Raw genomic sequence first — 16,334 nt, forward strand, 5'->3', positions numbered from 1 at the left:
CTTCAGTAAACAAAATGCAGTATTGTTTTGTTTACAAATGTCCCAAGGAGGATTTAGTTCACATATTGGGAGTAGAGCTATGAAACTGCATTAGGAAGCCATGTTAGACTGCTGTTTTGTCATCACTGTTGCCTTCCTGTTTCTTTCCACTGCCAGGTAATAGACACGGTTGGCTTCTGGGTAAGTGACTTTGCAGAGTGGCAGCTTGTAGATGGCAGAGTTGTCTGTAGTTAGTAGCAGGAAGAGAAATGTGGAGAAGCAGAAAGGCCAGGTGCAGGCTGGTATTCCAAACTGAAAGAAAAAGGATCTTGATCATTCCACTCACAATTTTGACCATTCTATTTTCTTAATTCTTCAACCTTAGATAGATGTAAAGCAAAGAATCATGGAGCTTCAAAACAAGCCTGTTGTTAAATAGGTAGATAGGGAGGGAGGGAGGTGTGTGTGCGTGCGTGCGCACACACACACAGACTATAGCATACAGGTTATATGATGGGCTACAGAGCCTTAGGATTCTCTTGTCCAAACGGCTGCTCAGTGTCCAATGTGAAATGAGTTGGCTGTCTCATCCAGCTCCTAATAGACTTGTGTTCCCACGTTGTATGAAACTGGATTTATGGCTTATTACAACAATCTCCAACTCACTAACCCCCATTTTGTCCTATGACTTCAGGAGTGCTAACAGGCCACTTCACCTTGACTAGACCCTTAGAATATGCGATAAATACTTATGCTAAACTATCTATTTGAACTTGTATTTAGTGGTGACACTCTGAGCCCTGGTCTTCACTCAGGGCAGGCTCCAGGCACCAGCTAAGGAAGCCAGTGCTTCAGGTGGCCATTACAAAGGGGCAGCACTCCGTCTGCTATTGGGGTGGCACGGCCGGGTCTTCGGCGGGAATTCGGTAGCAGGTCCCTGAGTACCTCTCTTCCTCTTTGAGCTGTCGCTGAAGTGCCGCCGAAGAATGGAGTGGCACGAGTGACCTGCCGCCAAAGTGCTGCCAATTGGCTTTTTTTTTTTTTTTTTGCCACTTGGGGCAGCAGAAAACCTGGAGCCGGCCCTGTCTACACTACAAAATTACTTGGGTATACCTATGTTGCTCCAGGGTTTGAATAATCCAAGTTCCTGAATGACACTGTTATACCAACCTAAGTGCCAGTGTAGACAGTGCTATGTTGGCAGGAGAATATCTTCTCTTGCAGGGCTGGCTCCAGGGATTTTGCCACCCCAAGCGGTGAAAAAAAAAGAAAAAAGAAAAAGCTGTGATCGCGATCGGCGGCAGCTCCACTACGCCTCTTTCTTCTTCGGTGACACTTTGGCGGCAGGTCCTTCCCTCCGAGAGGAACTGAGGGACCCACCGCCGAATTGCCACCGAAGAGCCCGACGTGCCGCGCCTTCTCCTTGGCCGCCTCAAGAACCTGCTTGCTGAGCTGGTGCCTGGAGCCGGCCCTGTTCTCTTGGCATAGCTACCACCTTGCGTGGAGGAGGATTAGCTTAGAGAAGCAGTGGGAGAAGCTTGGCTTAGATGGCCTTCATTAAAGTGTTGTAGCTGTGCCGATGCAGTGTTTAAGTGTAGACCTGCCCTCAGTACCTTTCCCAGACCTGAAGAAGAGCTCTGTGTGGCTCAGAAGCTTGTCTCTCACCAACAGAAGTTGTTTCAATAAAAGATATTACCTCACCCACCTTGCCTCTCTAGTGTCCATATCTCATACTTGTTGGCAGCCTCAGAACAGTCCTGGGAACTGAAAATTAGAAAACAACTCTAAAAAAATACCTACCACAGAGAGGGAATTAGCAAGTGCTGCTCCCAGATAGGCACAAAAGAAGGCTGTGAAAAGGACAAAGGAAACTTCAGGTTAAAATGTGTTTGCTTGCAGCATTAGATAGCTAGCAAAAATTACACCACAATCCCAGATCCCCTGATTGCATCTCCTTATAAATACACAGATACGCATCCTTGTTTTTTCTATGGATCAATGCCAGGCACAAATGTTTGGTATTCAGAGATTTTAAGGGGTTTGTCTATACGTAATGCGGCAGGAGCCCAGCTGTACCGATACAGCAGCGCTGCTGCAGCACATCCAGTGAGGACGCTCTATGCCGACAGGAGAGACTTCTCCCGTTTGCTTAAAAATACCCACCACTGGACGTGGCAGAATCTATATCAGCAGGAGAAACTCTCCTGGCAACATAGTACTGTGCACACGAGTGCTTATGTGGGTGTCACTTATGTGGCTCAGGGGGCTGAATATTCACACCCCTGAGTGACATAGGTTTTGCCAACATAGGCTGTAGTGTAGACATAGCCTAAGGCCAGAAGGGACCATTATGTTCATCTAGTCAGACTTTCTACATAACAGGCCATAGAGTGTCACCTAGTGATTCCTGCATTGTGCCCGTAATTTCTATTAATCACTGATGGAAGACACATTCCTGTGCCTACCTTGCATCCTGCCATATTGTGTGTGAGCACGAAAGGGAGCTTACAGAATGAAAAACTGGTTTAAAACTGCTCTGTGTATGAATTTCTCTCAAAGGGGATGAGGAGGGAGGCTCATAGATCTGCCCCTTCTCTCTACATCCTGTATAGATAAAATTTCCTGTATTGAAAATTTCCTGTCGAAAGTGTTTTCCAAAAGAAATTTGGGGTTTTGATTCAGTTGATTTTTTTGTGAAGAGCACCTGCTCTGTATGGGAAATTTCGACACTTCGTTGAAAAATGGAATGCCTAAAATTAGAAAAGTTTACAGTTTTCACTGAAAATGGAAATGTTTTCATTCAGAATGGCGCTGCTATGCCTAATGGAAGCCGTAGTGTGGGTGCCTTTTGCTCCCATTCTCCTCTCGCAGTGACTATGTCTTCCATGAAGTGTCATGACCCCTCTGATTCACTTTCTCCCCTCACCAACATGGGAGAAAGTGGTGCCTCATGGGACATGTAGTCCAGGCCTATAGAGCATGAGGCAACTAAGCTGCAATTCCCATGGGGCATGGTGGTGCCATTTTGAATTAAAATATTTCAGGTTTTGGACAAAATATATTTTGATATTTCACTGAAAAGTCAACATTTTCTGAGGAAAACCCCCTATTTTCTGACCAGCGCTGCTCATGGAGCATGACTGGCATATTGTGGGAACAGGCTGCTGTGCACATGCACCCTGTGCAGTGGGAAGCTTGGGATGAGATTGAACTTCCCTGAAGCATGGTCTCTCCCTGAGGTGACTTTTCACTGTGTGGATCTTCCCTCCCCCCTGAAAAATATAGGTTGGTGCCCAAATGGCATGTTTTAACCCTAGCTAATCAATCATACTCTGGGGTCACACACAGGGCGACCAGACAGCAAATGTAAAAAATTGGGAAAAGGGGTGGGGGTGGGGATTATAGGAACCTATATAAGAAAAAAGACCCCCAAATTGGGACTTTCCCTATAAAATTGGGACATCTGGTCACCCTAGTCACACATCTAGCATCTTTCAGAAGCGCTAGGTGCATTTAAAATGAAGGATGGTAGCAGGCATACCGCAGGCCACTGCTAGCAAATGGGTCTGCCATGCAGGAGCGTAGAAAATGCCTCCTATTGCAATGCAGGAGAGGACGCTGTTGTAGCCCCAAAAGCCAGAGTAGATCTCAGCAAAGGGTGCTGCAGCAGTTAAGCCTGTAAAGGAAGGGAGACACATCAAGGGAAACTTGCATTAAAAAAAAATCACTCGTTATTAACAGAAGTGGTTTCTTTCTCTTTGTTACTAGTGCTGACATTCAGAGCATTCAAACTTCTAACGGCCTGCCACCCTTTCTCCTGCACGTTTACTCTTTGCACTACACATGGCATAGGTAATTAAAATAGATTGATGATCAGCCTCACTTTAAAAAGAACAGGAGTACTTGTGGCACCTGAGAGACTAACAAATTTATTTCAGCATGAGCTTTCGTGAGCTACAGCTCACTTCTTCAGATGCACAGAATGGAACACACAGACAGGAGACATTTATACATACAGAGAACATGAAAAGGTGGAAGCACGCATATCAACAGGAAGAGTCTAATCAATTGAGATGAGTTATCCTCAGCAGGAGAAAAAAAACTTTTGAAGTGATAATTAAGATGACTCATAGAAGGTATGAGGAAAACTTAACATAGGGAAATAGATTCAATTAGTGTAATGACCCAACCATTCCCAGTCTCTGTTTAGGCCTGAGTTAATTGTATCTAATTTGCATATTCGAGTTCAGCAGTCTCTCTTTGGAGTCTGTTTTTGAAGTTTTTTCGTTGCAAAATTGCCACTTTCAAGTCTGTCACTGAGTGGTTAGAGAGGTTAAATATGAGCAGAGGAGCTAAGGACAATCATTAATTCCATCTCTGACATCACCAGCTTAAAATCCAAAGGTGTAGTTCTTTGACCAGCCTTCTCTAACACCAACGTAGAGCAGCGTGGACATTTACAAAACCAAACTGCACTTCACACACAGTTCTCCCCCCAGGAGGGAGGGAGGCGGGGAGAGCTGAATTATATGTGAGATATTAGCCATGTCACTTAATGCATTACTGGAAGATGTGCAGATACTACAGCAGTGAGGGTGATATAAGAACCTATACAGAATACAATAGAATAGAATGCTGCAATATATGGGTTGCAAACTCTGTAGGAGGATTTTTAAAACCAGCTGTTAATTGTTTTATTACCATTGGGTAGGGGAAAGCGAGAGTTGTGGCTGATGTTTGTAATTTTTGCCTTTGTTCCAAGGAAGCATTTCTGCTGATCACAGGTTTTCTGAGCACCAAAGACCTGAGCAGCTCCATGCCGCTTGCACGTGGGAACCCTTTCACAGTGTGCAACAGCAACGGCTTAATTGAACCTACAAATTGGTGAGCAATGTTACCTAACCTTCCATGCTGGTAGATGGCACTTTTTACATTAGCTATCTGCCATGTATGCCTATGTATATGCCTGTCTTTGGCTAGGTCTACACTGTAGGGGGAGTTGATCTAAGTTATGCAACTTCAGCTACTCGAATAGCGTAGCAGAAATTGGCGTATCTTAGGTCGATTTATCTGGCCATGAGGACGGCGGCGAGTTGACTGCTGCCGCTCCCCCTTGACTCCGCTTCCGCCTCTCACTGTGGTGGAGTTCCGGAATTGAAGGCAGAGCGATCGGGGATAGATTTTATCACGTCTACACTAACCGTGATAAAATCGATCCCCAACAGATTGATCACTACCCACCGATCCGGGTAGTGTAGACATATTTTATACAGAACTCTAGTAACAGGTTGGTGATTTGCCCCAGGGAAAAGTGAGTGTAAAAAGCTGTGCAGAAGGAGATATCTGGTCTGGGAAGCGCAGGAGTCACTATCTATGCAAATTATAAGGTAAGGGTGAGCCAAGCCCTAAGTCAGATCATGTAGTCAGTGGGCTTCCATGCTGGTATTAGTGTGTGCAAGATTGGGGCCTGACTTTTAGACATGCCACAACGCCAAGAGGTAACAAACAATAAGGATGGGATGGAAGGAAAAACAAGGGTTGGAGCATGAAGATCATAGAGTTACCCAGTTCAGGTGTGTGCATCTCTTGATGGCTCAATTAACCATTTATGAGACTAATGGTCACTGGTGTTGATGTAACATGCATGCCTTATACTGCGGCATTTGGCTTTGGCACAAAGAAAGGGAGAGAAGCAATGGAGAGGGAACATGGCTGTTAGCTGGATACTGTATCTGCACTTGTGCAGAGACCAAGGCAGGGAAACTCATGGGATCTGAGAGCTGGAGTCAAATGTCTACATTGCAATTAAGCAGCCCCTTAGCCCAAGCCCCAAGAGCCTGAGTCAGCTGACATGGACCTGCTGTTTTTAATTGCAGTGTGGACATACCCTACGAGGAGCAGTCTGCAATTGACCCAAGGGCTAGAATGCTGTTAGCTGTGGAGATCCCCAGACTTTGTTTGCTGGCAGAGTTCTGAAGTGTTTGAAAGAACTGAGCTGGTGCATTTTTTCTCAAGCTCTGAAGAGGCCAGGTAATACACCCTACAGTACCATGACCACACAATTAAGACTGAGATGTCAGCTCAGCGAGAAGATCAGAGGGGAACATGTTTTGACATGTGTCCTGAAATATGAAAGTATAACTGTTGTGTTGAAACCTTATAGCTGAATAGGTGTAACAGCATGAGTACGGCTACTGAAGCTGCCATGCACACCCTAGTTGCAATGGAGAGGCACCCTTAGGGTTAGAAGTCTAGCATTAATGTCCAGGCATCAGCATGGGAGTAATGGGGTCATAGTTCTGCGACAGGGTTTGGTCTAGGGTTGCCAACTTTCTGACTGAACACCCTTGCCATGCCCCTTCTCCAAGACCCCTCCCTGCTCACTCCATCTTTCCTGCTCCCTCTGTCGCTCACGCTCCTCCACCCTCACTTGTTCATTTTCACTGGGCTGGGGAGCATCCCTTTTCGACCAGGTGTTCTGTTGAAAACTGGATGCCTGGCAACCCTAGTTCGGGCACTAGCACTAGAGGGTGGGGTTAGAGTGGGGAATGGGTGAGGGAATCATTGTTAAGGCTGGTGTGTCAGTACTGGGATTCGGGTGAAGATGTCAGCACTAAGGTTGGGCAATATAGGCACACAGAGCCCTCTAGCAGCTAGCATTGGACACACCCATCCTCACACCCACACCCCTCTAGTGGGTAGGATGATTATTACAAACACACAGAATCCTCTACCCGTCTAGCGTGTTTGTGTATGTGAGCACGGACACACCCAGTCCCCCTCCCAGTGACTGCTCCTCATCAGACCCTCTGGAGAGGGTCCAGAGAAGAGCAACTAGAATGATTAAAGGTCTTGAGAACATGACCTATGAAGGAAGGCTGAAGGAATTGGGTTTGTTTAGTTTGGAAAAGAGAAGACTGAGAGGGGACCTGATAGCAGTTTTCAGGTATCTAAAAGGGTGTCATCAGGAGGAGGGAGAAAACTTGTTCACCTTAGCCTCCAATGATAGAACAAGAAGCAATGGGCTTAAACTGCAGCAAGGGAGATTTAGGTTGGACATTAGGAAAAAGTTCCTAACTGTCAGGGTAGTTAAACACTGGAATAAATTGCCTAGGGAGGTTGTGGAATCTCCATCTCTGGAGATATTTAAGAGTAGGTTAGATAAATGTCTATTAGGGATGGTCTAGACAGTATTTGGTCCTGCCATGAGGGCAGGGGACTGGACTCGATGACCTCTCGAGGTCCCTTCCAGTCCTAGAGTCTATGAGATAACAGCCCTACCACCGCTGCTCGCTAACAGAGGTCTCTCTTTAATTCAAGTGACAGAGGTCTCTGCTGTGGTGCTGAAGGTCCCCAGGTTCTGCTCCCTGCTGATGACCCTGGGTGTGCGTATGTAAATCAGGGCATATAAGGGTGTGTCTCAGACTCACATTGGAATACACAGAATGCACACCAGAATGCACAGCCAGTGGCATTGAAGGACCCACTTTGGGGTGGGATTTGGAAAGGACATAGAGGGTATGGATAACCATATTCAGAGAGTAGTTATTAATGGTTCCCAATCCTGCTGAAAAGGTATAACAAGCGGGGTTCCAAGGGGTTTGTTTTGGGACCAGCTCTGTTCAATATCTTCATCAACGACTTAGATATTGGCATAGAAAGTACGCTTATTAAGTTTGCAGATGATACCAAATTGGGAGGGATTGCAACTGCTTTGGAGGATAGGGTCATAATTCGAAATGATCTGGACAAATTGGAGAAATAGTCTGAGGTAAACAGGATGAAGTTTAATAAAGACAAATGCAAAGTGCTCCACTTAGGAAGGAACTATCAGTTTCACACATACAGAATGGGAAGAGACTGTCTAGGAAGGAGTATGGCAGAAAGGGATCTATGGGTTATAGTGGACCACAAGCTAAATATGAGTCAACAGTGTGATGCTGTTGCAAAAAAAGCAAACATGATTCTGGGATGCATTAACAGGTGTGTTGTGAGCAAGACACGAGAAGTCATTCTTCCGCTTTACTCTGCGCTGGTTAGGCCCCAACTGGAGTATTGTGTCCAGTTCTGGGCACCGCATTTCAAGAAAGATGTGGAGAAATTGGAGAGGGTCCAGAGAAGAGCAACAAGAATGATTAAAGGTCTTGAGAACATGACCTGTGAAGGAAGGCTGAAAGAATTGGGTTTGCTTAGTTTGGAAAAGAGAAGACTGAGAGGCGACATGATAGCAGTTTTCAGGCATCTAAAAGGGTGTCATAAGGAGGAAGGAGAAAACTTGTTCACTTTAGCCTCTAAGGATAGACCAAGAAGCAATGGGCTTAAACTGCCGCAAGGGAGGTTTAGATTGGACATTAGGAAAAAGTTCCTGTCAGGGTGGTTAAACACTGGAATAAATTGCCTAGGGAGGTTGTGGAATCTCCATCTCTGGAGATATTTAAGAGTAGGTTAGATAAATGTCTATCCGGGATGGTCTAGACAGTATTTGTTCCTGCCATGAGGGCAAGGGACTGGACTCAATGACCTCTTGAGATCCCTTCCAGTCCTAGGATCTATGAATCTATGTTCTTACTGCATTGTAAGCTGGCTCTGTGGAACCCAGGCTTGCGGAATCCATATTACCAATCCAGTTTTGGAGTACACATACCACATTGTAGACCTGGGTCTCATAGCTGTGCTTTACATGGACCTTCTGACTTGGGTCCATGGCTTGAGTTGTGTCCAGGCTGCGAAATAACAGAGCTTGGACTCAAGTCACAGTGGACAGTTGGGCTCTGACCTATCTCCCTAGCAGGGTCCTAGGACCTGAATCCAATGTGCTTGCTGACCCGAGTCAGAGTGCTGTGTGTGGACAGAGAAGGGATGTGTGGGCTCAAACCTCAGTCAGAGCCCAGGTTGAGTGTGCAATGCAGGAGTACCAAGGAAGGTAGGCAGACAGATGAATGTGGTGGGGAGAGACATTTGTACACAGCCTTCTCCCTAGTGCCCCCTGCAGCCAGCTCAGCCCTGTGGGATAGAAACAGAATCTCTCTGCATTCCCTAGGGTTCAAGCCAGCTGATGTCAAAACTGCCCTAAGGTCTCTGCATGGCACAAGCTGTGTCACCCTTCCACAAGACTTCCCCCAGGCCCAGCACAAGGCAAAGCAGGGCAGAGGCTGTGAGGAGCAGATCCCAAGCCATGCTTGGCTTCACTGGGTTACAGGCAGATGTTGGGCCAGGGGACTGAGCATTGCTCTGTGCAGAGAGACGACAGCTTCCCGGCTTAAAGAGCGTTTGAGAGGCGACAGATTCAGTTCTCGCCTGGGGATCTCCCCAAGCTGGACTTTCTCAGAGGGCACTCATGCAGGGAAAGTGACCCCGCTTGTTTGGATCAACAGGAGAATAAACAGAATGGGGATAAATAAAGTACCCCAAGCAAAAAAGCACCTGACACCTGTTCAATCCTAACCTGCAACCTCCTGCTATTCCAGCCCTGGGCTTTCTCTCTGCTGATGCACCTCAATCTTGACCACATCCTCCCCTGTATTGCAGCCCTTAGCTCTCCCCCAACCAGATCTGCTGATGCCATAGATGCCAGAACTAGGGGTGCTGCTGCACCCCCTGGCTTGAAGTGGTTTCTGTCATATACAGGGTTTCCAGGTTGGTTCAACGGCTCTCAGCACCCCCACCCGCATACAAATTGTTCCAGCAGCCCTGGCTGATGCCCCTGAATGCTGGCATGCCACTTCCCTGTTATTCCAGTGCTGGACTTCCCCCAACACATCCAGCACCAACGATGCCCCTCAGCGTTGACATACAGCCCCCTGCTATTCCTGCCCTCAGTTCTACTTACCCACATAGCTATTCCTGCCCTCAGTTCTACTTACTCACATAGCTCTGCCAGTGCCCCTCAATGCTTACCCACAGCCCCATGCTATCCCAGCCTTAGGCTCCCCCACTACACACAGCTCAGCCATGTTCCTCGAACCCAGCCCACAAAGCCTGCCCTTCCTCTTCACCCGAAGTCTATGGTGAATCTTTAGGAGTAATATGACCTAACTACTTAATTTGTCTGTGACCTTAGGCAAGTAGAAATAACAAGAACCCCAACTGCCAAGTGACTTTGATGAAGTGACTCAGGGACCTTAGGGCAATTCCAAACCCATCATCTGGAAATATACTCAGAGTTGGCAATAATGATTACAAGCCAAGCCAACCACATGCTCTCAGAGGCAGGCACTCCCCTGGCGTGGATCTCTCAAGCTAAGCAGGTTCTGGCATGTGCAGAATTTAGAAAGAAGGCATCAGAAAGCCTGCAGAGGCTTCAGAGAGTGGGGTAGGGCACTTCTGTCACAGTCAGTGCTACCTTAGTGCCTATGCTGTGCTGAAGGGAGCAGAATGGGGTCCCAGTGGCTGGGCCTGTGTGGCAGAGAGTGGGATGGGGACACAGCAGGAGGTTCTCTCTCCTCAGTCAGTGCTGACCCCAGTGCCCCAGCAGGGTGCTGTGCTGCAGCAAGTGCTGAGTTGCCTATCAGAAATAACCAGCTCACTGGTCCCACATTGTCATGAAAGATCCCTCAGCACTTTCTCCTTCAGTTATTCCATTCTGTCCCCTCCCCTAAAATCCAGCCATGGCTGCACTGGGACACAGGTTCCCCATTCACTTCGTGTTATTATCTACCTGTCCAATCACAGGGAAGCTGCCTCCTACTCCAGGTATATGAACTCTGAACATTGCTGCTATGCAGCTATCTGCTGCCCCACCCCAGAGATGTCTGCATTTCAGTGATCACAGCTCATCTGCCCCTGGAAAACACAGGCTGTTTACCGAACTGCGTCTCCATTTCCCAAGCCCTTGTTCCCTGCCCGTGTGTTATGTGTCCCTGCCTGCAACTGATCCACAGAAGAGCCAAGTCCGTTACTGTGCTGTTCATTGTTAATGTTTAGAGCCGTAACTCAGGATAGCTACTGAGGGGCATATGGTAAGAAGGTAAGAGTCTGTGTAAACAGGAAATAAAGAGGGTCTTGCATCCATACCAACGATGGCGTCCTGGGTCTCTGTAATCTCTACAGTTACATACATCAGCTACACCACTTGACTCTTCACTTCTCCAAGCTCAGTAACTCATGTTTTTCCGCTCCCAAGACCTCAGTTCAATACTGGTGTCAGCCAAAATGACAGTCATCACATCAGTACTTGTGTTTAGAGGTGTTGTAGACCATGAGATATTCTCTAGTAGGAGAGTTGAGTGGGGAGGGATAACTCAGTGGTTTAATCACTGGCCTGCTAAACAAAGGGCTGTGATTTCAATCCTTAAGGGGGTCGCTTAGGGAGCTAGGGCAAAAATCTGTCTGGTAATTGGTCCTGCCCTGAGCAGGGGGTTGGACTAGATGACCTCCTGAAGTCCCTTCCAACCCTGATATTCTATGAGCATTACAATTGGCAAATAGTCAGACCAGGTAGAGAACCCTGCTGGTTAAATCAGGCTGGTAGATCTATAGGAGGATTTTTTAAAAAAACCAACAGCTCTAAAGGTGTAGGACCAGGCACTCAGTGGGATAAACTGGCAGAGCTTCACTTAAATCCGTGGAATGTTGTCTGTTTACACCAGCTGAGCATCTAAGGGTAAAGTACAAATCATACCTGCCAGCATGCCCACTGCTGATCCAACTGCAGCATATAAACAGATGAGTGGTGATGCTACAAAAACAGCAAGCAGAAAAATGCCACCAGTCCAGGGATTGTCACAACCAAACAGCTGACTGATTCCCACCGGAATGGATTTTAGCAACTGCAAAATCAATTACAAAAAAATGACATGCGAGAGTTAATGACAGGGGATGTAGCATATTTTATTAGAGTTAGTTGGAAATTTTCTGAGAGTTAATTTTCTGTTGGAAAATGCTGTTCTGCCAAAATGAAAATTTCTCCTAGGAATGTGTCAATTTCAATGAAATTTCATTTTGGAAAACATTGGGAGTGGGTGGGGGGAACAAGTATTCTGATAAGATTGAAACTTTCCCTTTATTGGAATGGAATGTTTTAATTTTTGTTTTGAAATGACTTTTTGTTTTAAATGTTATTTGATGTAACATTATAAATGCATTTTTTTAAATGCCCTTGCATAGGGAATTTCAATGTTTTCTGGTTTTGTTTCAATTGTGGGAGCGATTCAGCGCTGTGGCCCCATAATAAAGAGGTTTGCCACACTGACCATGCTATACACCTTTTCTGTAGATAAATATTAGACATCAGTTTGCTTTGCCATCAGTTTGGCACCTTCCCTGGCACCGGCCAAACCTATTCCAGTTCGCTTTAATGTAGTTCTGTGCTCCATGTTTTGGGATTATGCAGAATTTAATATCTTTCTTTCCCAGACCCTATTTGCAGTGGAGTGGAATGATTCTGCCTTTAGTGGACCTTACCAGTGGCACTTCGATTTCAGACCAAGTGATGTTGGGCACTGATGTTACAGGCTGAATGAGCGTCGTAGGGAAGAAGAGGTTGTAGTGTCCAGTGGCAGCCAAGTAAAGAGACACAGCAATATTGAAAGGCAAGGTGAGAACAGGAAGGTCCCATTTACTAAAGACTGAGTCTAAAGCACTGGAAAGAATGGGGCTGAAAAGAGAACAACAAGATCTTTCAGATAGCAGTGATAAATTCTACATACCAGTGAGGGCGGTGGTAAACATCTTCACCTGAAACTGGCTGAGCCCAAAAAGAGAACAACCTCTTTGTAGATTTATCTGTCCATCTCTTGTGATGGCATCTGTTACATATGGGTTGTTTTCTGTGTCCTCTTTTTACCTTTAGGGTTTATAATGACTAGAGTGAACAGAAACAGCCTTCCTTGTCCTTAGAAGTGACTGGTATTGCAGGTGGTCACTTACCACCAGTCAGGTCAGCCTCTAGCAGTAAGCATAGCAGCAGAAAGTATGGTACTTTGGCACAGATCCTTAAACATATTTAGGCATCTAACTCCTGGTGGGATGAAGGTGCCTAAATACCTTAGAGAATTTGGCCCTTATCTCTAAATTAACTAGCTGCAATGTCCATTCATTTTCTAAAACATACTGGGATGATCTTGCTTCTGCTGAAGTCAATGGGAGTTTTGTCGTTGACTTCATCGGGAATAGCATTCAACCTACAAATGTAAGCTTGTGCAAACAAAGAGAGATGGGTCTGAGCTGTAAAGTTCAGATCCTGAACTTGCCCCTACTTCTGGGTCAATCAGATGCAGGGTTTGGGTCCGGCTAATGGCTGGATCCTTGCTCAGTTATATTTCATTAATATAAGAGCAAGAAGCTAATGGTAATAATTTCAGTGTCACCTAGCCCACTATTCACTGTTGAACAATCCTCTCAAGAAATGAAGGGGATGATCGTATTGTGGAGATCTGCAAAATCTACTGGAATTGGCATCTATGCACCACTCAGTTGAGAAATCCAGTGCCGGACCTAAGCTCTACTAAGGGCAGTCCTGAACCCCCAATACCTAGTGAAACCCCACAGAGGACACGTGATCATATATTGAACATCTTCACAAGTTGCTGTGAGTGGTGTAATAATTTGACATCTTAAGTGAGTAGAGCTTAGATTGTGGGTGGACCTAAGAAGAGTCTTATTGCCTCTCATGTTGACCTCTGAAGAAAGTGAACTGAAAAAGAGCACAAACATGGCTGAAGTTTCAAAAAGTGAACAATCATTAGCAGAAATTTTTGGCTTTATTTGCCCAGCTGTAAATACTGTTTTGTTTCAAATCGTATTAGTTAAAAATGGAAGTAAGCTACAGTAGATAACATATGGGTCATTAAAAGTAAAAAAGTCAAACTAAGAATAGAAAATATTTAGGATTGCATATTAAAAACAAAACAAAGAGCAACTTACCATGCCATGGATGTAACAACTACAGGCAGCAGAAGCCACCAATAATAGTCTCCTTTGTTAGAAAACACAGCTATGAGTAATCCCAATAAGGTCCCATTATAGCCATGGAGTCCTGTTTCTATGGCTGATCTATGGGAGACAGAGGAGTCTTTATGTTCACTTGAAAATGTATTAGAAAACCATAATTACACTGTCCAGATAATAACATCCCTTCAAGCCCCTGTGAAAGAGTATGTGAGCTGTAAGGTAATTTATGGAAGTTCTGTGTCTGAAGAAGTGGAAAACAATGATCAATGTGGTGATTCTGACAAGTAAACTGCTGGGGCTTGTAGCAAAACCTTGATCTGCCCAAGGCTAGCTTGTAATTGTCCATGTTTGGAGGCCTTTCTAACCGGGAATATCTACAGCTACAAAACCCAAAACCTACCTAAGTATTTCCATAAAAATAAATTTAAAAATGCCAGTAGAAACTGGTGGTAACTGCGTTTCCTAATGCAGTAGGAATTATAGTCCAGCTGAAATGTTCCAAGCTGAGATGATAAAAAGGAAACCAACAGCATAAACAGAGAAGAATAAATCGGATTTCTAAAGTTATTTCAGGCCTGGTCCACAATACAGCGTTAAATCAATTTAAACAGCGTTAAATCGATTTAACCCTGTAACCGTCCACACTACAAGGCACTTTAAATGGATTTTAAGGGCTCTTAAAATCGATTTCTGTACTCCTCCCCAACAAGAGGAGTAACCCTAAAATCGATATTACTATATCGATTTAGGGTTAGTGTGGACGGAAATCGAAGTTATTGGTCTCATTCTTTTACTGAGCTACCCAGAGTGCACCGCTCCAGAAATCGATGGTAGCCTAGGACCCCGGACGCACACCACCGAATTAATGTGCCCTAGTGTGGACGCGTAAAATCAATTTTATAAAATCAGTTTTATAAAACCGGTTTTAATAATTTCGATTTCATGCTGTAGTGTAGACGTGGCCTCAGAATCAGTGGTGTGAAACAACACCACCAATAACCATTTTTTAAAAAAAAGTGTCATTTTTTACCTGATATCTCTGCAGAGTTCAAATTGGAAATCAAAGAGTAGAAGTATTTGGCTCTGTGATTTGCATTTTAGTCCATATCTATTCTTCATTCCAGGTTCTTTGAGCTAAAGCTCTGCTGCTTGCTTAGCACTGTCAAAGAGTGTTAGTGCCAAAGTAATCATAGTTCAAATGTGAATTTGGTCAGCACCAAGAACAATCCCCAGAGATAAACATACCTGTCCTGACTCAGAAGAAGTGCTGCTAAAGTTGAGACAGATGTTCCTAAACAGCCCGTGAGCGCCCACCAGGGATTCTGGACCAGGAATCCAGCAATCATGAGAAACCCACAGAGAGGGTTATTGACACACATCAACTGGGACGTCCCTCGCAAAACCCAGTCAATAAACTGAAACACTAGAGGTTTATCTGAAAGAGGAAAGATCATCAGAATGAAGAGGCAGAGGGATATTCTTATTTTATTTGTATCGCAGTAGCATAGATTCAGAAACTTTAAGGCCAGAAGTGACCATTACAGCAGTGGTTCTCAACCAGGGGTAAGTGTACCCCTCGGGGTGTGTGTATCCCTGGGGGTACACAGAGGTCTTCCAGGGAGTACATCAACTCATCTAGATATTTGCCTAGTTTTACAACAAGCTAGTGAAATCAGTACAAACTAAAATTTCATACAGACAGTGGCTTGTTTATACTGCTCTATATGCTCTATGCTGAGATGAAAGTACATTATTTATATTCGAGTTGATTAATCTTTTTAATTACCTAGTAAAAATGAGAAAGGAAGCCATTTTTCAGTAACAGTGTGCTGGGACACTTTTATGTCTGATTTTGTAAGCAAGTCGTTTTTAAGTGAGGTGAAACTTGGGGGTACGCAAGACAAATCAGGTTCCAGAAAGGGGTAGAGTAGTCTGGAAAGGTTGAGAACCATGCATTAGAACATCTAGTCTGACATCCTTTCACAGCCCTTAAGATTTCATCCAGTTACCCCCCGCCCCCCCGTACTGAGCTCAACAATGTATTTCACTAAAGCGGGGGTCGACAACCTTTCAGAAGTGGTGTGCCAAGTCTTCATTTATTCACTCTAATTTAAGGTTTTGTGTGCCAGTAATACATGAACATTATTAGAAGGTCTCTTTCTATAAGTCTATAATATAGAAATAAACTATTGTTGTATGTAAAGTAAATAAGGTTTTAAAAATGTTAAAGACACTTCATTTAAAATTAAATTAAAATGCAGAGCCCCCTGGACTGGTGGCCAGGACCTGGGCAGTCAGAGTGCCATAGGTTGCCTACCCCTGCACTAAAGCATCTTCCAGAAAGGCATCCAGTCTTGGCTTAAAGACATTAAGAGATGGAGAGGCCGTCATTTCCCTTGGCAAGTTGTTCCAATGGCTAATCATCCTCACTGTTAAAAACCTGTGTCTCATTTCTAATTTGAATT

At 44.9% G+C, this 16,334-nt stretch overlaps 1 protein-coding gene across 1 annotated transcript; it reads right to left on the reverse strand.

The window, feature by feature from the left end:
* On the reverse strand, positions 1-15,263 carry LOC115653892 (urea transporter 2-like). Its single transcript, XM_030567646.1, has 7 exons — positions 15,115-15,263; positions 13,843-13,971; positions 12,382-12,574; positions 11,600-11,747; positions 3,521-3,655; positions 1,780-1,829; positions 1-291 (listed from the first exon to the last, which is right to left on the reverse strand). The coding sequence occupies exons 1-7, from the start codon at positions 15,246-15,248 to the stop codon at positions 91-93; spliced, it is 990 nt and encodes a 329-aa protein (XP_030423506.1). The 5' UTR covers positions 15,249-15,263; the 3' UTR covers positions 1-90.
* Between the last annotated feature and the right edge of the window lie 1,071 nt (positions 15,264-16,334).

This window comes from Gopherus evgoodei, chromosome 6 (assembly GCF_007399415.2).
Source record: "Gopherus evgoodei ecotype Sinaloan lineage chromosome 6, rGopEvg1_v1.p, whole genome shotgun sequence".
In the NCBI taxonomy this organism is placed as follows: Eukaryota; Metazoa; Chordata; order Testudines; family Testudinidae; genus Gopherus; species Gopherus evgoodei.

Bases quoted from the DNA above. Each gene is read 5' to 3' on its own strand.
- LOC115653892 (XM_030567646.1), bottom strand. From the start codon at position 15,248: ATGTGTGTCAATAACCCTCTCTGTGGGTTTCTCATGATTGCTGGATTC. The intron at 12,575-13,842 runs GTAAGTTGCTCT...TTCTCTTTTCAG, and splicing joins GTTGTTACATCCATGGCATG to CCCCATTCTTTCCAGTGCTT. The intron at 3,656-11,599 runs GTATGATTTGTA...CTTCCTTTACAG, and splicing joins AGCAGTGGGCATGCTGGCAG to GCTTAACTGCTGCAGCACCC.